The sequence below is a fragment of the Brachycentrus maculatus genome, unplaced genomic scaffold (genome assembly GCF_059751285.1).
Source record: "Brachycentrus maculatus isolate JH-2025_06_01 unplaced genomic scaffold, ASM5975128v1 h1tg000653l, whole genome shotgun sequence".
NCBI lineage: Eukaryota > Metazoa > Arthropoda > Insecta > Trichoptera > Brachycentridae > Brachycentrus > Brachycentrus maculatus.
In genome coordinates, this window is record NW_028281389.1 from 1,056,781 (window position 1) to 1,080,197 (window position 23,417).

General features: G+C 32.4%; 2 protein-coding genes across 2 annotated transcripts; both read left to right on the forward strand.

Moving 5' to 3' along the window:
- Positions 1–237: 237 nt before the first annotated feature.
- Positions 238–1,994, forward strand: Rab7 (RAS oncogene family member Rab7). The gene has a single exon (XM_088274282.1). It carries the CDS (start codon positions 334–336, stop codon positions 958–960), a length of 627 nt encoding a protein of 208 aa, XP_088130408.1. The 5' UTR covers positions 238–333; the 3' UTR covers positions 961–1,994.
- Positions 1,995–9,035: 7,041 nt separating this feature from the next.
- On the forward strand, positions 9,036–20,524 carry LOC148300818 (protein-associating with the carboxyl-terminal domain of ezrin). Its single transcript, XM_088274283.1, has 8 exons — positions 9,036–9,319; positions 11,172–11,357; positions 12,889–13,028; positions 13,406–13,515; positions 14,894–15,223; positions 16,786–16,886; positions 17,492–17,575; positions 19,078–20,524. Exons 1-8 carry the CDS (start codon positions 9,107–9,109, stop codon positions 19,948–19,950), a joined length of 2,037 nt encoding a protein of 678 aa, XP_088130409.1. The 5' UTR covers positions 9,036–9,106; the 3' UTR covers positions 19,951–20,524.
- Positions 20,525–23,417: the final 2,893 nt, after the last annotated feature.

Sequence of the window (23,417 nt, forward strand, 5' to 3'; positions counted from 1 at the left end):
ATGTTTTCCTGACGTCAAAGTTTTTGTATATTTTGATAATATTTTCTTGAAACATTTTTGACTCATTGATAAATGTAAAATTATTGCTAAATATTTTTTTAATATTGATTTATAAACAAATCAATTTTTAAATAGAACGAAATTAATTATTTTTATTTTTCGGTGACGGCGGTACCTACTTCCGATTAGAAGGCAAAGGGCAATTCTAAACTGGTAACACTGCAAACAGGTGACGCATTTATCAATTTCGTTTTATGTCATCGACGAGCGACAAACAAAGACGATTTATTTCTTTTATATTTTCGTATCAACGCGAGTGAATCGAATAGCAAAATGGCATCAAGAAAAAAGACCCTTCTCAAAGTGATAATACTGGGTGACAGCGGTGTCGGGAAGACGTCCCTCATGAACCAGTTCGTCAACAAAAAGTTTTCAAATCAGTACAAGGCTACGATCGGAGCTGATTTTTTGACCAAGGAAGTGATAGTCGATGACAGAGTGGTGACCATGCAGATATGGGACACCGCGGGGCAAGAAAGGTTCCAGTCGCTGGGAGTCGCTTTCTACAGAGGAGCAGATTGCTGCGTATTAGTTTTCGACGTTTCCGCCCCCACGTCGTTCAAGTCTCTGGAGAGTTGGAGGGACGAATTTCTGATCCAGGCGTCCCCGCGGGACCCGGAGAACTTCCCCTTCGTCATTCTGGGGAACAAGGTGGACTTGGAGAACAGGACAGTGTCGGCGAAGCGCGCGCAGCAGTGGTGCCAGAGTAAGAACGGCATCCCGTACTTCGAGACGAGCGCCAAGGAGGCTCTGAATGTGGAACTCGCCTTCCAGACCATCGCGCGCAACGCGCTCGCGCAAGAGACAGAAGTGGAGCTATACAACGAATTCCCCGACCAGATCAAGCTGAACGCCAACGAGGGAAGCAGAGGGCGAGACGGGGACAACTGCGCTTGCTAGAACACACTCCCGGAGATAAAGAGGTCTCATGCTTTGCCTTACCACTTGTTTTCAATGTTTTTGTTGGAAAGCAAACATCCATTTTAAGGCTTCAGAACTTCCTCCAGTGTTTTCTCGATACGCCAAAAAACACCAAATTCAAAACATTCAATGATGCCAGTGGTCAAAATTAAAAAAATAATAAAATGATATAGGTGACTAATAACACGTTTGCCTGCATAGTGTAGCGGTTATCGCATTTAGCTTCCATGCTGAAGATTCTGGGTTCAGATAAATAAATATTAAGAGTGATTTTTCACTTAAATATTTATTTAGTTACTACCCTGGACTAGTATCTGAAGCTCAGAACTGATAACCTTGTTGTCATGTAATTAACAAGCAAGATAATACTGCTCTTGCACCAATGAGTGTGGAAGAGGGTTAGAAAAACATCACCAAAGAACCTACCTACCTATGTATCTAATTGCTTTTTGCCCCATGGTACATAGCATGCTGCATAAAAATAAAGCGGTGTTATTTTGAGAGATAACAGCTAGGTAATAAGTTTGACGCTTGCGATGCCAGTCCAGCGTAACATTTAATATTACAGTGTAAAACGTAGAATGTACCTACCTACCTAATTGTAATAAAATATTTAAACTCGGGATCAATATTCTACCAGGATGTAATGTTGCCACCCTTTTCTGACCACCGTTAATTTTTAATTTGACTTGAATTACATGGTACCTGCCTACCTACATACAAATTCAGATCCAGCGAAGAAAATAATAAATGCTCTACCAACATTAACACTTAACATTATTGAAATCAAATAAATAAATTCCATTATTATGCGTGCCCTGAAATGACATTATATTTTATAATTTTGGAAGATTTTATTTCTGTTACTATTTAAAAGTAATATAACTTAACCATTTGTTAAGTCTTTTGTTTTTTTTTACTGTAACTTTCGATACTCCATTTTAAGATAAGTTTTAATATGTAAGTCAAATTTAGTTAGCGATATAATAATTGTAAATATATATTTTGTCTTATTTGCTTTTCTTTTGTGTGTTTGGCTCCGTCAACAATATAAAATATCTTAAGATAATGCACTACCGATAATACCGGGGCTTAATGTTCAGAAGGGCAACTGCAATTTTAATGTAATCACACTCACAGAGAGAGGCAAACTTCGATATAAAATTTATATTCCCCTTACTTGAACTTTGAAGTAAAATATTAATTATAACCAACACTATTCTGAACCTTAATCCTTGAAATAAGGGGGTATATTTGCAAACAAGGATTATTCATAAGTAAAATAATTTGAATTCCGCGCATTTTGAAGATTTTGAGAATAATCATTACTTAAGTTTATCAAATTCATGTAATACTTATTCAATTTAAATTCCATTATTTTTATTATTAAAATGTAACTTTGTTTTAAAATCACTGTAAATATTTTATTATAACTTAATTATAAAGTCTACCGGTTTCGAAGCTAACTGCTTCTTTATCAAGACTGATTAATACAGTATTAAATCAGTATTGATTAATCTTGATAAAGAAGCGGTTGGCTTCGAAACCGGTAGACATTATAATTGAGTAATAATAAAATATTTATAGTGATTTTAAAACAAAGCTACATTTTAATTATAAAATGGAAAATCACAAAGTTAGTGCTTCAAATATAAATTAAACATTATTTTTATCAATATTTTCGGTTTTGGATATTGATGATACAGTGGAATCTTGATATAACGAATATCATATGTGTCAGATGTTGTTTGGTTCTTTCATAAAATTATATTAGTTGTCTTTTCATTGGCGATTTATAAGTCTCTGAAATATACATATAATAATCCCCCAAGTAAATAGACTTAAAGTATTTAATCTTACATGCCTGTCTGCCTAACTTGCCCCACAGAATGCACAAATATTATTAATATGCATAGATATTCTCACAACATTTTGAGTGTGTCCAAATACTTGTACACAAATCTGGATTATCTCCAATTATAGGAGTTATTTATAGGGTTGTCAGCCCCGAAAATGCCCAGACTTCTATACTCTTCTTCATCTTTGATGAGATGTCAAAAAAAAATAGATCTTATGTATGATGTCTGGATTCTTTGCCAAATATTGAAATTATGCTAACCAAAAGATGACCATTTTGGTAAAGATTCAAACTTTATAAATTTAAGTTAATTACAATTTTTTCATGTTAGATATGACATCAAAATAAAATAATAATAATAGAATACTCAGATTTGAAGTCCTCAAAATGGTGCATACACTCATTTTCACTTTCCGCCTTTTTTCATTTATTCATTTGACATTTATATGTGTACGTCGTCTGGTAATATCAAATTTCTTAAGTTATATACTGCAAACAGATTGTCTGAAGCCTTACAATAGATGCACAGTGGCGGTTGGAGGATATAAATAAATTTTAAACCAAGAAATTTCTTATTCGTTATGAAATAAGTCGTAGCTTGGTTACAAGATATAATTAAAAATTATTTACATTCTATGTGAACTAATATGTTGGTTTTAGTGAATAAATATGGTAAATTATAATGTATTATTGTACATCACTGCTCTTTCCATAACATTGAAAATATTGTTGTATTTTTTTTAAGTATCAATGTTATTTTTTAGAACTAACCTAACCTTAGATTCTTATTAAAAAAACTGACCTTCAATCTTTTGTTTGTTTGATTATAAATCTCCATTTTATAATCTTAAAATATACACTTTTTGCAACATACCAAAGTTCATACATATTCTTGCTCAATTTTGTATCAAAATTTTTCATTAAAAAAATATATAAAATACATATATATTTTTGTTGCATACAATATGATTTTCAAATATTTTGAGGTTTGTGATGTATTGGTGATACATAGACAAATGTTTTGTTTGTAGTCGTATATTAATTGCATGAATTCTTCCTGAAACGTAATTTAAGTATTTTTTATGGTTTTGTAACGGTTTTCTAAAATACCGACGTTATTAAAATGAAATCACAAAAAAATATAACGACGTTATTTAAATAAAATCACAAGAAATGTAGGGATTTTTTTTCTTTCTTTTAATTCAGTTTATTTGTCAAAAACTTGGCTAAAAATTACAGTTTATGTATTAATTTTAAATCAAACACAGATTTTTTGAGTCTACTAAGTTGTATTTTATTAACAAAAAACACATAAAAAATTATATTGTGACAATTGTTTCGCCTTGTTAGGGCATTATCAAACGAATGTCAAACGAAACAACATGTTGTGACTTTTCTAAAGTCACAACATGTTGTTTCATTGAACTCTGTCAAAATCTGCATCGATATTTTTGTGCAACCGATATTTATGCCAATATTTATTACAATTATTGCAGACGAAAATATTACTTCTTAAAATTATTCATGAATTCCATACTAAACCTTCTCGGTTGAATTCCGTTAAGTGTGCCCATTTTGTGCGCAGTTATTTTATTATATGTTTTTTTTTATCATGAAACGTCTTTAGCAGAAGGGTCAGTGAGGTGAAAAACATTTGTGTGATATTGTATTCAACTCCGTTTGCACCCTAATATCCATATGTGAGTTCTATTAAGATAAAAAGACTTAGTTCAATCACACTTTTTTATAGTTACTAATAATATTATAATATAATTACTATACTTAGATATTTGTATACAGTGAGAAATGTATCCTTTTTTATAACGTGTATCTTTTAGTCACTCAGTTTGTATACTGAAGTAAGTATGCGCATATATTAAACATATATCCAATGCCACAACTGTTTTGCACTATTGCAAAAAATGCATCTTTTTACACTACTGTTTTTTATTTTTGTTATTTTTTTATTGTAATATTTACATTAAACTCCTAATTTATGGGTATCACTTGAGATTGAGAAGCGGTGAGCCGGGATGTTTAAAAAAATCTAACAATATATTTTTTTAAAGTCCAAAATGCCCAAAACAGTTTGTGTCTGCCACAATAAAAACAACACAATTTTTTGGTGACTGATTGGCTCTCTTTCATACAATTAGCCATTAAATTAACTAATGCAGTGCCCTATACGCTATTGGGAGAGGATTTCATACTAAGTTCGAGTATGTACTGGAAAATATCACGTGAAGTCTTTCTTTGTTTTCATATTTTTAATGACTAAAAATATTTTTCATTGTCCATCAATATTTAAAAAAAATACAAATTTCCTTGTTAAACAGTTGTGGCAAGATTATATGTATGAATTATACCAAATTTATAAATAAAAGTGGGAAATCTCCACAGAAAAACCCGCTTGGCACTTCTAATACGATGTGCCCATAGACGATTTAACCATAAGTTTTATTATTGGCACGTCAATAGTCATGATCTAATTTTAACTTTTGAACCACGCTTTACATTAAATCTATTATCAGGGTTGGGATTCCATAATAAAGTTAATGCTTTAACTACACATTGTAGATGATTTTTGAAAATGTGTTCATCCGTTTTTACTATAGAGTGTGAACTTTAAACATTTGTGGTATTGTGTGTCTCTGATGAATACTGTCTAGATTTCTGCATTTTATTACATTTAGATTATTTTATTCGGTAGATATGTAACAACATTATGTCTACAAATTAAAAATTTATGCTCTTTTCTTTAGGAATAACAATTATGTATTCAAAGTGTAGTTTCTCCGTAATTTACATTTAAAAAATCACCGCTAGTTAATTTGACTTTTTGCTGAAGTCACTCTCTTCCTATGAACGGCTGCATTACACATTCATGTTCACATATTCTATTACAGCCACTTATAGCAAAAGTGTTGCATATTAAGAAGCTACTACTATTTGATCTGCCAATATTCGACTTATGTTGCATTTGATCACTGGAACCCTGACTAAACATTTAGTTAACCTTTTAAGATTTGCCCAAATCAATGTAAGAACATAAAATACCATGTGTAACAGGTCAAAAAATACCACTACAAAGCAAAATGATGGTGTTATACAAAAGGTTAGCCTGAATCATTGTATCAATATAAAATACCATACGTAACAGGTCAACAAAATACCCTTACAAAGCAAAATGATGGTCTTAAACTAAAGGTTAGCCCAGGGGTTCCCAAAGTGTGCGCCGCGGCGCCCTGGTGCGCCGTAGAAAGTAAAGAGCGGCGCCGTGAGTCGCTCCTCTATCATTATCCGAAACCACAATATTCTCGGGTACCTTATAAAGCAACTATTTCTTTTTTGAGAACTAGCATCTTTCTACCCAACTACTATTATTGTAGGCACCTACCTATTTCTTTCGACTATAATATATGTATATACACATATATAGTTACATTATCTATCCCAAATAGCTTACTAAAGTAGGGCGCCGTGACAAAATACTAAACTTCTAAGTGCGCCGCGGGGCCATAAGGGATGCAAGATCCCTTGACCCCAAAAAAAAATGCGCCGCGGGCTGAAAAATATTGGGTACTCCTGGGTTAGCCTAAATCATTGTAAGAACATAAAATACCACGCATAACAGGTCAACAAAATACTCTTACAAAGTAAAATTATGGTCTTATAAAAAAGTACAAAAGTAATAAAAAATATCTTGTACTTTATAACTTATGACACTTTTATGCAGGATGGAATGTTAGACTATTTTGCGCTTAAGACATTGAGCGCTAAATTTTAGATGATCGCGTTTTAAATTTCAGTTTTAAAATATATATTGCTGCTTTGATCTGAAATTCAAAGTAATATGTAGTTATTAATTATCTAATGTAATAATCATGTACATATTTTATATGTAAATAAAGAAAAATGTATTCTGAATAAATGAATTTTATTATGTCCCCCCTTTTTCTTTTCTTTATTTATGTTTCTATTTTCTACAATTTACAATTTAATCTGTGTAAAAATTCTTTACTACATTTTTCTCTGCAATCAACATGTCCTGTTGTATATTTGGGAAGATTCTTGTCAGTAAAATTGACATTGTGGATCCAATTGTAGCCATTAAGGTCCTTTCACAAATCAGGCTATTAACACTTAATAGCCTGATTTGTGAAATAGGACCTGTAGAATGTAAGAAAACTTAGGGCCTAGAAAAATCGAAAACTTTTGTTATATAGTCAGTCATCAGCGGGCACATTGGAATTGGAAGCGTTCAACGACATAGATGCTATTTTATTTATTGTTTCGGCATTAACTTTGTGGTAAGACATGTTACAATGATTAAAGAAAACACTTCGTTTTTTACCACTTGAGTTTTATTATAGACTACATGTTTCAGAAGTTAAACTTCCATCATTCAGGTCTGTATAATAACTATTATTATTATATATAATAACTATTATTATTATATAGTTATTATACAGACCTGAATGATGGAAGTTTAACTTCTGAAACATGTAGTCTATAATAAAACTCAAGTGGTAAAAAACGAAGTGTTTTCTTTAATCTTTGTGACATAGATGCTCCTAAAATTAATAGATTTTCTAAAGTTGACGTTACAACGTTTAATGTAAAACAGATCTCCGGCCCCATTGTGTTTATATGTATTAGCAATACATAAATATTGTTCATATAGTGTACTTGCCTACAGAATTGTTGAATAATTGAAAAGGAGTAATTTTTGCCTTACGCTAATTACTGCTAATAAAATTGTAAAGAATATTAATTTAAATATATTTTTTACCCACTTCCAAGAACTCCTTGTGTCCCAAATATGCCCATTGTCTTATTGAGATTATTCATTGATGAGTAAATTTTAAATGTCGAAAAAGAACTAAGAATTACCATTTATCACTTCTTATTTTATTTATTGTTTCGGCATTAACTTTGTGGTAAGACATGTTACAATGATTAAAGAAAACACTTGTTTTTTACCACTTGAGTTTTATTTAAGAATACATGTTTCAGAAGTTAAACTTCCATAATTCAGGTCTGTATAATAAATAAAATATAAAATTGTTCTATAAATAAGGAGAGGGGAAAGTTAGGGGGAGGGGGTTAGTCAAGGGGCGGAATTTGAAAACAAAGGAAAAATGGAAAGCAAAGGTGAAGAATTTTGAAACAATATATTATTTAATAAATTATTATTAGAATTTAGGTTTTTTTGGATTTCTAAATTTTCAAGATAATTCATAATTTGGCCTTTATATGGAACAAGGTTTAATTTATATATAATGTATTATGTATATAAAAATAAATTTATATATATATATATATATATATATATATATATATATATATATATATATATATATATATATATATATATATATATATATATATATATATATATATATATATATATATATATAACCATTTCATTCGCAACCCCAGACTGAGATTAGAAGCGATAATTTGGCCTTTATATGGAACAAGGTGTAATTATTTTATTTTATGAGAGTAAAATATCAAAATATAAATATATATATATATATATATATATATATATATATATATATATATATATATATATATATATATATATATATATATATATATATATATATATATATATATATATATATATATATATATTTATATTTTGATATTTTACTCTCATAAAATAAAATAATTACACCTTGTTCCATATAAAGGCCAAATTATCGCTTCTAATCTCAGTCTGGGGTTGCGAATGAATTTATTTATGTCAAAATATGCTACTTATATTTTGTCGCACAAACTGGAATTGACTGAAGGAACTCGCACATCAAAGTCTGTAAATATTCCAGCTCCTTATCATGACTAATGTGATACAATGCTGTGGAAATTAAAAAAAGTTTTAAAAATCAGAGTAAGCATTATCCGTAGTCCGACTCCGTAGTGTAATGGTCAGCACGCTCAGCTATCATACTGGAGGGGATATAAGAAATAACACTGCGTTTATATGATGCAGTACCCTATGCACTATCGGGTGTTTGAAGAAGTTATTTACATATTAAATAAAAAAATTAAAAAGTAAATATTAAGTTATCAGGAAAACAAAATTGTATTGTCTGGCAGCACCAATATTATTTTTTACTGGCAAGTTATATTTTTCTTTATATCTATGGCGATTCAAGGTTGTCAATACCTGTCAATTTTTGTCTTTGCTTTTGTATTTCTTGTGGAATGTGAATCTGTCAGTTTGGATCATTTTTAAATCGCTATAAAATTGGCAAGATGGGAAATGATTCTTCCCACCTAAGTGGTCTGGAAGTAAATGAAAAGGCAATTGAAATAACTGACTTTTGGGCGCATTACCACGCCACAGTAAACGATTCTGGATACTTTTTTAATCTCAAAGGTTATGGGTCCATATCGGTCTTCAAAAGTGAAATGGTTGTTTTAGGATCTTTGTGGTCAAGCCACACTCCTTTGGAAAAATGTGCAATTGTAAGTTTCCACAATTTTAAACAGATTTTCTATAGTCAAAATGTCAAAACTGTCATCTCTCGGTAAGTGAATAATTAAGCTTTGAGTAAACGTCATGATTTTTTTTGTGTACATTAAGTACACTTGTGTTTTTTTAACAGGTGCGTAAATTTGTAACTATTTTTAGACACGTTTCGGTCATTATTTACGAATATTAGATTAGCAGTCAATAAAATTAAGAGAGTTGTCTTAAGATATCCGAACATGGAGAGAGAATAAATTAATTGTATTATAAATTTCCACCTCCACCTCCGTAGTGTAGTGTTCGGCGCGTTCGGCGCGCTCGGCTATCGTGCTGGAGGTCCCGGGTTCAATTCCCATGGGGGCCAAAATAAATATGGGTGATTTTCACTCCCATATTTATTTAACATCACCCTGGACTGGTACAAGAAGCGCAGGGCTGATCACTTTGCCTTCATGCAACTGATGATCAAGATTACACTGCGTCGCTACGATGTAGTGCCCTATGCACCATTGGATGCGGATAAATTTAAAAGGAAAATTATAAATTTATATTGGGATTGTTGTTCTGTTGAATGATGTCGATTTAGAAACCGAGGAAGGCCAACAAAGATGTGGTACATCAGATTTTGCGCCTAGTTTTAACATATTTCTGTGGATAGTTTGGCTATGTTGCCATTAGTAAAGACAAATGGGGAGCTGTCAAAGTATTTCTATATAAAAGGAATTTGTGAGGTGACAATTTCACCCCTGCATAGCGCCTGCTTACGTTTATTATCAAAGCATCCCTTTTAACAAATCATTCCATGCTTGCACTTACTCAATGGTGCATAGGGCACTGCATCATGTCGACTCAATGTTTGTTTGATAATTGATTCTTTAAAAGCAAGGTAATCAGTCCTGAACTTCAGGTACACCACTCTAATCTATATAAACAAAAATGTAAATATTAATCTGTGCAAAATCTTAAATCCCCTATAGTTTGTCGCCATTTGCTTTGAAATTCTGATATAACATTGCATTTAAATACAAGCCTATTTTAATATACCTGTGACAAATAAAACTTTTTTAAAACATCCTTTTTATCCGCAATGGCTGCACCGTCTGTTGAACGTAATCGCAAACGGCATGCTGCTTTACAGCTGCTGTCACTTAGCATTTTCAATGCTTTCAATTGCATTATTTTTTCATAGAATTTTTATATTCACTGCTTTGCAAGCATTGTGAAATTATACATTGAAAAATGTTTGCTTTCATTTATTCTTGTTTTTAACCCTTCATTGCATGACTTTTATTTTATTTTAAAAAATAAACAAATTCTATTGTATCTTACTGTAAACTGGAATACTGAAAAATTAAAAATGGAAAACTTTTAATAAGGAACAATAACAAAAAACATACTTATGTAACAAATTTGCAGCAACATGCAATGGTTATCCTTTTGAGATATGTTTTAACACTACCTTTAACTATGTAACAAATTTGATACACAATGCAGCAAAGGGTTAATTTATTCAGACTGAACCACAGCAAGGCGTGTTATTAAATAAATATTGTAGTGAAAAATCTCAAATATTTATTTTAACCACCCTGGGAATCGAACCCAAGACCTCCAGCAAAGTAACCAAATGCGCTAACTACACTATGAAGGTGGTCCCTGTCACTATTGGTGATACTAAAATTACATGAATTTGACCCTGAAATTTTTTTCATAAATATATATGTCAAAAAGGAATAGTCCCATAGATAAATTGCTTAAATAGAAAGATTTATGTAATTATTTTGAGTTTTAATTTCTCTATGGTTTTTTTCCTTTTGTAACTATGCTAATATATGTATTCTGTAATTTTAGAGTCTGATGAAGTATCGGTACCCTTCGATACTCCGCTACGTGTGGCACTGGCAGCAGCGAGGCGTGCAGTACCTGGCCACGGAGCCAGTCCAGCCCCTGACGCAGGTCCTACCCTCGCAAGACCCCCTGCAAGTGTGCATCGGCCTTAACCAGATCGCACAGGCTCTCGACTTTCTCCATGCAAATGTACAGTTTTTATATTTTTGTATTCGGAATATTTATATTATCTACTCAAAGAACTCCCCACCCAAGTATCCACCCTTCTTTCTGAACCTAATTCTAGAATTGCAGTCATAATTTCTAATATGATAAAGCTAAACGCATTTAAACTATGAAACTTTGTATGAATTGTTATTATTATTTTCTATTTTTTTTTTGTAAATAAAAATAATACTTGACACTGGCAGAAACATTCTTTCACTGGGTGACTGCCAAATAAATAATTAAAAGAAAAAACATAATCCATGAAAAACTTATCCAAACCTGTCTAGTTTTCAGAGTAGTTGCAGAATGGAAAAACTAACTAAGCTTAATTTTCCACTCAGCTACAGTCAAATACAGTGAATCTAGTTGTTTTACCTCTAGTTGTTATGTTGTCTAACTAAATATAAATCAGAGGTAAAATAAATATAAACGGACAGTAGTTTAAAATTTGCTTAGGTACTTAAAAAAAAAAAGAAAATCATTTGTATGAGAATTAGAAAAAATTATAGTGTATGAGATAATGCCACGGTGCCTGCATATAAACTAATAGTAATGAAACTAACTAACTAAAAATCATGCTGTTTATCGAATTATTCAATTCAATTCAATTCAATTCAATTTATTCAAAAATTAATATATACATTACAAACAAACATTTAAGGCGTATACATTAAAAAAAACAAATTAAAAATTACGCAAGAAGACTCTTGTTAAATGTGTAGAAGAATCTCGCTTCGGAAAACTCCTTCGGACACATGGAACAGATCAATATCCAATGTGATATTGTTCAACATAGCGGTAGCTCTTCCTACAGGCATAACCATCGGCAGGTTGGTCCTGTGTATAGGAATGTGAAACAATCTATGCCGACGCTGTCTTAGGTAACTATCGGGAACATACAGACCAATGCTCTGGATAATTTCAGGATTATCGATCATACCGCGCAACAATCGATAAAAATGCGTAATCAAATACACATTCCTTCTAGTCTCTAAACTATTGTAGCCAAGCATACCCTGGAGAAACTGGGTCTGGTAGAGCCAAGGATAATAGCCGTACTCTCTCATGTAGAGATACCTCAAAAACTTCTTTTGGACTTTCTCTACCATAAGAGAGTACCTACTTAAGCTCGTGTGGCCCCCAAATCATCGAGCCGCTCTCGAGTCTACTTCGCACCAAGGAGTTATAAAGAGTTCTCAGCACGCGGGTATTTTCGAAAACCCTGGCAGTACGCAGAACAAATCCTAGCATTTTCAATGCATTACCACTGACTGCCTCTATATGATCGTGAAATGTCAGGGTGCTCACAAATCTACTAAAATCTAATCACAAATCTAAAAAATTATACACAGTCTGCCGCCCGACCCTCAGTATACCAATCACAAGTAACCTCAAACCCAATTCCCATCCGTACAATTTATTTTGTCATCTCTCGTTCTCTACCAACAATGTGTAAAAGATACTTTTAAGCGTTTCCCGCAAACAATGTGCTGATTGGCTTATTATTTTGTAGGCATCCTTATCCCACAACAATGTCGGTATCGGATCTATTTACGTGCTGTCCGACGGATCGTGGAAACTCGGCGGCTTGGAATTTGTGAAACCGTTTGCCGAAATGTCTGCCAGCTTTCTCAAACAATCTAAAAAGCTAAGGTTTGGAATTTTATATGATTATAAAATATATGCCTCCGCCTCCGTAGTGTAATGGTCAGCACGCTCGGCTACCGTTCTGGAGGTCCCGGGTTCGATTCCCAAGGGGGGTAAAATAAATATAAGTGATTTTTTCACTGTCATATTTATTCAAGGTACCCTGGACTGGTACCTGAAGCGGAGGGCTGATCACCTTTCCTTCATGTGTAAACGATCAAGATAACACTGCCTTTATATGAAGCAGTGCCCTATGCACCATTGAGGTGAGGATAAGGGTTTTAAAGAAGGAGAAGTATATGTAGGTTTGAAAGTTCATTATGCGAGGCATCGCTGTAATTATAGGTGCTATTTGAATATAAAATTGTATTGAATTATTTCAGATACGACAAAGGCATAGATCCCAATGAGGATTCATCCGACGACCCGACGACAGTGGACCAGTTTGCATTCGGCAGTCTTGTTAATGATGTATTCAAAGGAAGAAACAAGGGTATCATTATAATTTACATTTTAATTTTATTTATTTATTTTTCACCATACACATATTTACAATTTCAAATTTACAATAATCTGTCCTCACTAGGTTTTTCTTAGTCAAGGGAACATTTTACAGTGTTTTTTTTCATTAAGTTAGTTAACCAATAATTTGTCTATCATGAGTCATGGAACAATGGATGACACGTCCGAATAATACAATCGATTTGAAATCCACACACCTCCAATATCCAATTATGAATAGCCCTTTTATATATATTGCAACGTGGTGCATCTTTGACATTAAAATTACCAGAACGAAATCGACAAAACCAAAATTGTGCGTGATTGGCTGTTACAATATCAGTATAAACACTATTTACATTTTCAGCTGCCTGACTTGCGTTTTCACCTTTATCGAAGAGAAATTGTAGAATAAAGCGTATTTTCTCTTTGCTGGTGTCCATCTTCGACACGCGCTCAAACACTACTGAGTCAAGCAATCACAAATCTGTTTGTGAAGATTTTTTACTACGAAATCTCATCTTTCTAACGCCATCTAGCTTAATCCAATCGCAATTTTATAACGCGAGATACAGATTACTACAGCCATCTATTGCAAAAATAATATTTTTTTTTTTACTAGAGTGTTTATTTCGGCAACTAATAAAAAAAAAAATACTGAATTCAACCACAGATGACGTCGAAAAAGTAGCATGCACAAGATCTTTTTAATTGAAATATAAATATAACCATAATTTGAGTAGCGTGGTTGTCAATCGTGGGTAGAATGGTGAATGTTGGACGTGTTGTGTGATCAACAGCCTATGACAAGTTATAACCCCTGTAAAATACCCAGACTTCCATATTACACTTCATCTACATTAAGATTTTAAAATGCAATAATAATAAAACTAACTCTGTCTTTGGAAATATTCTACACCCCTTCCACATTTATGCATCTCTTAGAACATACCCACCAGTTATTCCGACTCCTGACATGACCACTTTTAAGTATTTTAAATATTTGAGCTTGCCAAGTTTTTAATATAATTTATATTTGAAGCACTAACTTTGTGATTTTCCATTTTATAATCAAAGTGTTTTAAAATCACTATAAATATTTTATTTTAACTTAATTATAATGTCTAATTATTATAATTAAGTTATAATAAAATATTCATAGTGATTTTAAAACAAAGTTACATTTTAATTATTGCCAAGTTTTCTTCGCTTTTCCCGCTCCTATTTCTAACTACAAATGCCTCATAGGTTTGTTTTACTGTTCTTTCCTCACTCATTCGTTCCACATGTCCAAACCATCTCAACACACCTTTCTTAATTTTATCAATAACGCTTATCTCATATTTATTTAATTTTTTTTACCATTACAGACGACATTCCTCACTGGACTGATTTTAAAGACTTCTGTCTCCAGGGTCTGCAGAACCCCATCGCGAGCCACCGGGCTAGTTTTTCCCAACTTTTAAAGCACAGTTTCTTCCACCACGAGTTCATATCCGTTCACGAGTTCCTGACTGTGCTCCCGGTGAAATCGGAAGCGGAAAAAACGGAATTCTTCACCGGCCTATTGGAAAAACTGCGCTCTTTCAATGAAGAGGTTGTAGCTAAGCAGCTGAGCGGCCCGCTACTGTCTAGATTGGTTTTGTTGGATTCCACGGCAAGGGAAAAGCTGTTGCCACATATCTTGGTGCCGAAATTAGGTGAGTCACTCGTAATAAATTTTTTTGATTAATTCTTTCAAATTAACCAGAAAGGTTCATCCAAATATATTTTAATTTTTGGCGAGGGAGTCACAAAATATTGGTTAAATATACCATTAATCCTTGGACTGATGAGTTTTAATGAATTTTATTTGGAAAATGGGTAGGTTTTTTTAATTTCAAATATCGCTCACTCCTTTTAAAAATGTCATAAATCAAAAATCATAAATTTTCAGTTGTGCATGTTTTCAAAATGCCCAGAAAATGTACTAAATCCCAGCAAAAGAGGCATATTTTTAACTTAATATTTACCCGTTACAGGGCAGAAAGTGTTGTTTTTGCATTTTGAAGAAAAGGTATGGTTTAATTTTTTTTTTAAACATACTAAATATTTTTCAAATGGAGAAAATACCTTCAGGTTTTACCTAAAAAGATCTGTTGCACAGTAAAAATTTCAATAAGTGGCTTGATATTTATTTTTAATGAATTGTATTATATTTTTAAACTTTAAAAACGTTCTCCTGAAAAATCTAATTTTTTTTATTTATGACGTTCTTGAAAGGAGTGAGCGATATATGGTATAGAGCTATTCGAAACATAAGAAATAATGAAAAGTTAAATGAAAAACTTATAAATTCAAAAAACCAAGTGTGCAATTAAATATTCTTTATCTTTTGTTATTTTTATAATTTGTGAACCTCTAGAATAATATTTATCTTCCTGCTACGCGTATAAATCTGAATTTTCAAAATCATGTTTCCTATAATGAAATCATTATTCTTCTGATCATTTAATAAAATTCTGAATATCATCTAACTCGGCTGTCCAAACTCAAAACACAGCAAAGGACATTTTTTTGTAGTAGGTTTTTTTGCATTTTTTGACTATGTAGAATCTACTTAGTCCAAAAATGCAAAAAAAACGTATTACAAAAAATGTCCCTTACTTAAGTTTGGAGAGCCGAATTTTGTTGCTAACCACTTTTTTATTGGTGCATTTTTTCTCCAACTGGTTTCGAGAAGAACCTTGTTATCATCAGGGTCATGACAAGAAAAAATAAATGAAATTTAAATTTAGTTAAATTGGCAGCTGTTTCTTTCAAAAAATTCATTACATAATTGATTCGGCAATCACCTTGTAGTAATATCTATTTTTTTTTTTATTTTACTTGGTAAAGTGCTTGAAAATGGTGAAAAATGCATCGAAACAAGTCATAATAGATTTTAACTCTTACCACTCTGTAGGCCAGACATTCTGGCCCGTATAATTCTAGTAGGCAGCTCCGTGGGCCTCAATGTCTGGCCCAGCGCAGATTTAACTTTAATCACTGATTTCTCTATCACCCAAGTATATTCTACCAAAAAATATTTCAGATAAATACAGTTAATCTTAATTAACATGGTCATACGAATTGCCAGACAGAGTGTCCTAAAATTAGGGAACCAAAATATTTATTTTAATGGTAGAAAAACGTCGCATTTGTTTTGAGAAAAAATGGTCAGAGTGGAAAGAGTTAATGAATTGGGTATATTTAAAATCATTGCTTGTCAATCTTTTTGCAGATGATGATTCTTTGGCAGAACCCGGTTTGTTCTCTTTGAGCGTCTTCAAAGAGCACATAACTCCACAGCTGCTGAAGATGTTCAGAGTCCGAGATGTCCAGGCGAGTGATTCTTATTTATTGTAACTGCAGACAGTGGGTAGAATTCCATGTTGAATTGTTGGGTAATATATCCAAAATTAAACATGGTTTATTTGGTTGAATTCTACATTTATTTATGTATATGTGATGCGTTTCGTCTTCTTAGGACATTATCAAACACTGTGATTCTTCTCTATCACTTCCTAACATAACATGTCAGCCAATGCTTTTGATAGTACATATAGATTTATTTAATATATTGTGTTATCCACCTTGAAGTCTGTACTTTCTCAGCATTTCTTCTCCATGTTATAATGGATAAATTTAAACATTGTGTTTCACTCTCTCTCGCTGCTCGCTGATAGTGTGTGAAGGAGACGTGTATTTACCAGTGCTTTCTATTTGTTATTTTATTATTATTTTATGTTTAAGACTTTTTGTTTCTCTATTAGTGTATTCATTAGTGTATTTTTATATTAGATACTGTGTATATGTATTATGTTAAAGGCATTAGCCGTTCAATAAAGAAATAAATAAATAACATTGAAGAGGAAGATGGATAGTATTTTTATTCTTCCAAGTTGACGTTTTGGCAGAATTATCTAATACAGTGTTAATTTTTTCAGGTTCGGCTCTTACTTTTGAAGCATTTCGCTGGATTTTCATCGGCATTCAGTAAAGAAGATTTGACAACACATGTTTTACCTGAGGTAAGGTCAAAAGAAAGAAAATTTAGTGCGGACAGGGAACATCATTCAAGAATGTGTTTTCACTGCCAATTTTGAAGGTTTAGATGAGAAGAACTTATCCGCCAACCTTAGCTACAGCGGTTAAATTATACATATTAGGTTCTTTATTGATTTGGCGTTTAATTTGTAAAACTTCATAATTTATATTTTAAATATTGAAACCAAACACTGATTTTTAGAGTCTACAAAGTTGTGTATTTTTATTTTTAAAACACGAAAAAATAAAATTCCTAACGATTGTTTCACCTTGTTGGAGCATTATCAAACTACAGTAGTTTTTATGTGTTTTAAAAATAAAAATATACAACTTAGTAGACCCTAAAAATAAATACTAGTGATTTTGCACTGTAATATTTACTTAATATTACCCTGGACTAGTTCCTGAAGCGCAAGAGTGATCACCTTGCCTTCATGTAAGTAATGATCAAGAAAACACTGCGTCAATTCGATGCAGTGCCCTATGCACCATTGGGTGCAGATAAGGGTTATAAGTAAGTAAGACCCTAAAAATTAGTGTTTGGTTTTAATATGTAAAATATAGATTAGGTTATATATTAGGTAAAAATAACTGTTATTCAATCACTATATATGTCACTATATATCCTCCATAGTGTAGTGGCTAGGACTTCACTGGAGGCCTCGTTTCAATTCCCAGGGGTGTCAAACTAAATACAAGTGTTTTCACTTGATTTCAATATTTATTTCATATCACCCTGGACTGGTACATGAATCATGAGACTGATCGCTTGCAATCAATTGAATTATTATAGATGAACAATCAACTTAACACATTGTTTGCGGGAAACACTTAAACTTCTTTTACATACTGTTGGTAGAGAGTGGGAAACACTTATAAGAGTTCTATTTGTTTACTTATAGTAGAGTGCAAGAGAAGACAAAAAACATTGTGCAGATGGGAATTGGGTGTTGTGGTTATTTGTGATTAGTAAACTGAGGGTCGGGCGGCAGACTGTCTGAGTATAATAAGGGTGAGGGTTGATGAAAAAACCGCCCGACAACAATGTGTAAACATTGCATTTATTTCATCATTTGAACATCTATCATATATTATTTTGTCGCACATTCGTCTAAGATATCGCATCATTGCTTATAAATAAAAGATAAAATATATATAATTTATATTTGAAGCACTAACTTTGTGATTTTCCATTTTATAATACACATGTAGCTTTGTTTTAAAATCACTATAAATATTTTATTTTAACTTAATTATAATGTTTACCGGTTTCGAAGCTAACCGCTTCTTTATCAAGACTGATTAATAGTATTAATCAGTCTTAATACTATTAATAGTATTAATCAGTCTTGATAAAAAAGCGGTTAGCGGAATTATAATTAAGTTATAATAAAATATTTACAGTGATTTTAAAACAAAGTTACATTGTAATGATAAAATATATATTTATATATTTCTCGTTCACGCTGCGATTTTTCTTTTGCAGCTTTTACTCGGTATCAAGGACACTAGTGACTCATTAGTCTCTATGACGCTTTACTGTTTAGCGGATTTGGTACCGATTCTCGGCGCATCCACGGTCATAGGCGGAAAAAGATCCAAACTGTTCGCAGACGGTCGACCGCTCCTCCACACCAGGACCAAAACTCAAAAAGAAATCGTCAAAACGAAACAGAAACTCCCCGCCAACCTGCCGTCGGAAGGAGTGAACGGCCTGGTGGACAGACAAGTTAAAGATATTGTGTTGGCGAAAAATCCTATTGTCAATATGGAGCGTGAAGAACAAGTGTTTGGAAGTATGGACTTGGAAATGGAAAATGTCTTGTTTTTGCACGAACGGCCGTCGCCAGACGGCGGAGAAGACTTGGACAGTGAAATTATACAAAATAAAATCATCAATGTCGAAGCGACCGAAGAACAGTGGAGCGATTGGGAAACTGAAGAAAACTTACCCGAGATTAATAATGGAAACAATTTAGAATTTGAGGCTGTGGAAAACCCGAATATAAGCAGCAGATCTGATTCGTTCTACCTTCAAAAGGCGGCTTTGGATGCGAAAAGTAAAAAGCTAGCCGACATCACAGAATTAGATATTAAAAATCAAAAGTCGAAATTGGGATCGTCCAACAAGGACGAGTTTGATTTCTTCCTCGATATGGAGCCAGTGATTGAGAAACAGAATGTGTTTGAGATTGCACAACCTGTGACCTCGCAAATCACGGAGAGTGACAAACCACTGACTAGTGAAGAGAGTGGCACTGAAAAGAGCATTAGCAATAAGCTGTCGTTTGCACCCGTCGAAAATGACGATGCTAAAATGGAGAGCGACGCGTGGGGGGACGGTGACTGGGAAGATTGATATCCGGATAGTTTCAACAATAATGACTGCGACGCGGAAAACAGGAACGGCGATTCGATTGCCCAATTCGAAGCGGCCGATATCGATGAGGATTTCGACAGCGATTCAAATCAGCAGGTCTTCAGTTATTACTGGAATTTCGAGTTGATTTTGTGGTTCACGATTGCGTTTGTCGGGCTGGTTTGGTTCTTCGACATCATGTGGAACGCCACTGATAAACTATAGAGGACTCGTGTCTGATTAATCAGTGCCTTCCGTATCAAATACAAGCGCAGACGGATTTCTTGTACATTCCTCTATTAACCCTTATAACTCCTCATATACCTTATGCTTATGCATACAGAGGCTTACATTCTATATAGGCAGAAAAGTAGTGCCTACTCTGAATTACTCGCGTTCCATATAGGAACACGACCAGTGCCTACTATGCCTTATCCTTACCCAACCCTTCTGTCTACACTGGTCAAAAACGCTGTGCGCGCCACTGTATGCACATATGTATCATTTATGAATTGAAGTAGTAAAAAAATTTCCTACTGTTACAGAAACATTAATAAAAGAAAGTGATGTACAATTACTCAAATATCTCTTAAAAATTACCACTAAATGATGGCCAAATCATCTGAAGGAAGAGGTAATTCATTTTCATGGGTTAAACCAATAAAATATATACTCGCGGGACTTGTAGCAGTGTACAATTTGACAAAATAGTACGAGTATGGGTGTGTAATCCTGAGAGTTTCCTAGCCATTATTGCTTTTCTCATATAGTACCTACCTACTTTTACTCCTCCATTGCCTTTACTGGAACTGGTAGTAGATGTAAATATTGTGGAATTTTGTCTATGATTTTTATTCAGTGTGTGTAACCGAAGTAAAACAAAAATAAATTACTAATAATTTGCCCTGAGGTATGAGACAATTTATAATTGATAACAAAAGTGTTGCCATAAATGCAGATTTTATAGGTAGGTACCAAATTCATTTTAGTGTGGGATTGTATTTTATATTTAGGAGGCACTGGTTGAATACATAATTTCTGATTTTATTATATGTACATAAACAATAATTTTGTATACATGTTTTCTCAATTATTTATATTAACTAATACAACAATTATTATAATTTATATTTAGGAATAAAGCAATAATAGATAAATAAATAAATGTTGAATGTTTCATACTTTATATAATTCATTAAGATAATTTTATAAATGTAAATATTAAATACATTGACATCCTGTTTTTATTATTATATACATGTTTATATTCTCATCTTTCTGACTACTTTTTTATATTCTATTTATTTATTTTAAGAGATTGACAATTCAAGGAGAAAAGAGAGATAACGGAAAGATGAAAAAGAGAAATGGCACTTGAGATAGGGTGGTAAAAGTAAAATTTAATGGAAAACTGAAAAGTGTGGAAATTAACCTGTCCAGGAGTTTTTTTTTTAAATATTTTTTTACTTTTTATAATTTATTTCATAGTTGATGCTATAAGCAACATGTTTTCTTGAATTAAAAAAAAACATTTACACCAGTAAACATGATTTATTGCAACATTGGCAATTTTGACATAAATCATGTTTTAACCTTTTCATAGCCGCAAATAAATTACGCCGCAGTGCTCAACAGGCCAAGTATTTTTTTGAAAAAAAAAAGTTGTCTAAAGATTTTTTTTTTGTTGTTTTTATTGAATTATAATTTACTTACCAAATATTATATCCCGCATCGATTGTTAGAGTTTTATTCTTGAAGTTAAACCAGTTTCAAATTTTCAGGGTTGTCACACTAAGTCGCACACGCAAGTTTTTATTAAATTTAATATTAACACACAACTATTATTTATCAATGGAATATAGTTTGAAATGTAAAAAAATAGTAAATTTAATATTAACACTAATATTAACACTAAAGTTGTGAAAAGAAACCAATATCACTAGCAAAACACTGATAAAATCGGAGTAAATATAACGCGAAAGGTATAAATAAACAAATATTTTCATAATAATATTTTAAAATAATAAGAAAAACACAAAAAAATTGAGCAAAATAAAAACCCGTGGCGTTCAAAACAATCGATTAAAATAATCAATATTTCAAGTGGTTTGAGTGGTAGCCCTAATGACATCTGTCAACTGTCAGCTGAAAGTGATACCGATAAATCACTTAAAAGTATTTAAAAACTTTATAAAATATTTTGTGACAACTTCAACTGATGGCAATGTATGTTCCGTTTTTGACAGATTGTCAATATGAGTTAAAACTGCGGAGTAATACGTCATCAAAAGTACTGACGAGATATCTCGTCTCTGGCCATACGGGCACTCCGCCATTTGCCGAGATATCTCGTCTCTGGCAACCATCGGGTTAAACATGTTGTGGTATAAATCACGTCATAAATCATGTTTTGTACCAATACAATACCAATCGTATATCGCTCACTCCTTTCAACAACGTAGTATATCAAAAAACTTGATTTTTCAGGAGATCGTTTTTAAAGTTTAAAAATATGGTAAAATGTATTAAAAATAAATATCAAGCCACTTATTGAACTTTTAACTGTGCAACAGATCTTTTTAGGTGAAGCCTGAAGGTTTTTTTTCCATTTGAAAAATATTTAGTATATGTTTAAAAAAATAATTAAACAATACCTTTTCATCAAAATGCAAAAACAACACTTTCTGCCCTGTAGCGGATAAATATAAAGTTAAAAATATGCCGCTTTTGCTGGGATATAGTACATTTTCTGGGCATTCTGAAAACATGCACAACTGAAAAATGACAATTTTTGATATATTACGTTGTTGAAAGGAGTGAGCTATACATACGACCATACTCCTGGAAAGGTTAATCATCCAATAGAAGGAGGAGAATGGAAGATATTTCGTCCGCAGACTGTCGGAAGATTGGGAAGAGAACGAGGAATGGAAATGGAATTGTAAGTGAGAATGTAAATAGTAAGAGCAAAAAACTAACTAGGAATCGAACCTGGGACCTCCTGTACAGCAGCTGAGCGTGCTGACCATTACACTACGGAAACGGACTAAATAACGGCGGTAATATAATGGTGTTATATTACCATACCACAAAGTTAACAATGCTTTTTATATTTAAAATGTTTTTAAATTGATCGCCGACGTCTAGTACCTTATGCACCACTAAAGATATTAAGAAATAAAACAGGTTACATTCCAAAAACATTTTTTTAATAGTGCAACAGTAACATTACAATACAAAAAATATAAGTAAATGGCAAATAAAATTTTGTATTTCAGGCTGAAAATCATTTGTCACAACTAAGGAATTAAGCGTTTTCATATGCTTATAATAAAAAATATTTATATATATATATATTTCATCTTAGCTACTCTGGACTTCTACTTTACCTCCTAAATTACAAACAAATCTATATTTACATAACCTCCATTTACAACATTAGGGTATTATCACTACTAAGAAATACT

Coding starts and splice junctions, on each gene's coding strand:
- Rab7 (XM_088274282.1), top strand. CDS start 334: ATGGCATCAAGAAAAAAGACCCTTCTCAAAGTGATAATACTGGGTGAC.
- LOC148300818 (XM_088274283.1), top strand. CDS start 9,107: ATGGGAAATGATTCTTCCCACCTAAGTGGTCTGGAAGTAAATGAAAAG. Junction 15,224..16,785: donor TATCTTGGTGCCGAAATTAG/GTGAGTCACTCG, acceptor ATCTTTTTGCAG/ATGATGATTCTTTGGCAGAA. Junction 16,887..17,491: donor TCAGAGTCCGAGATGTCCAG/GCGAGTGATTCT, acceptor TAATTTTTTCAG/GTTCGGCTCTTACTTTTGAA.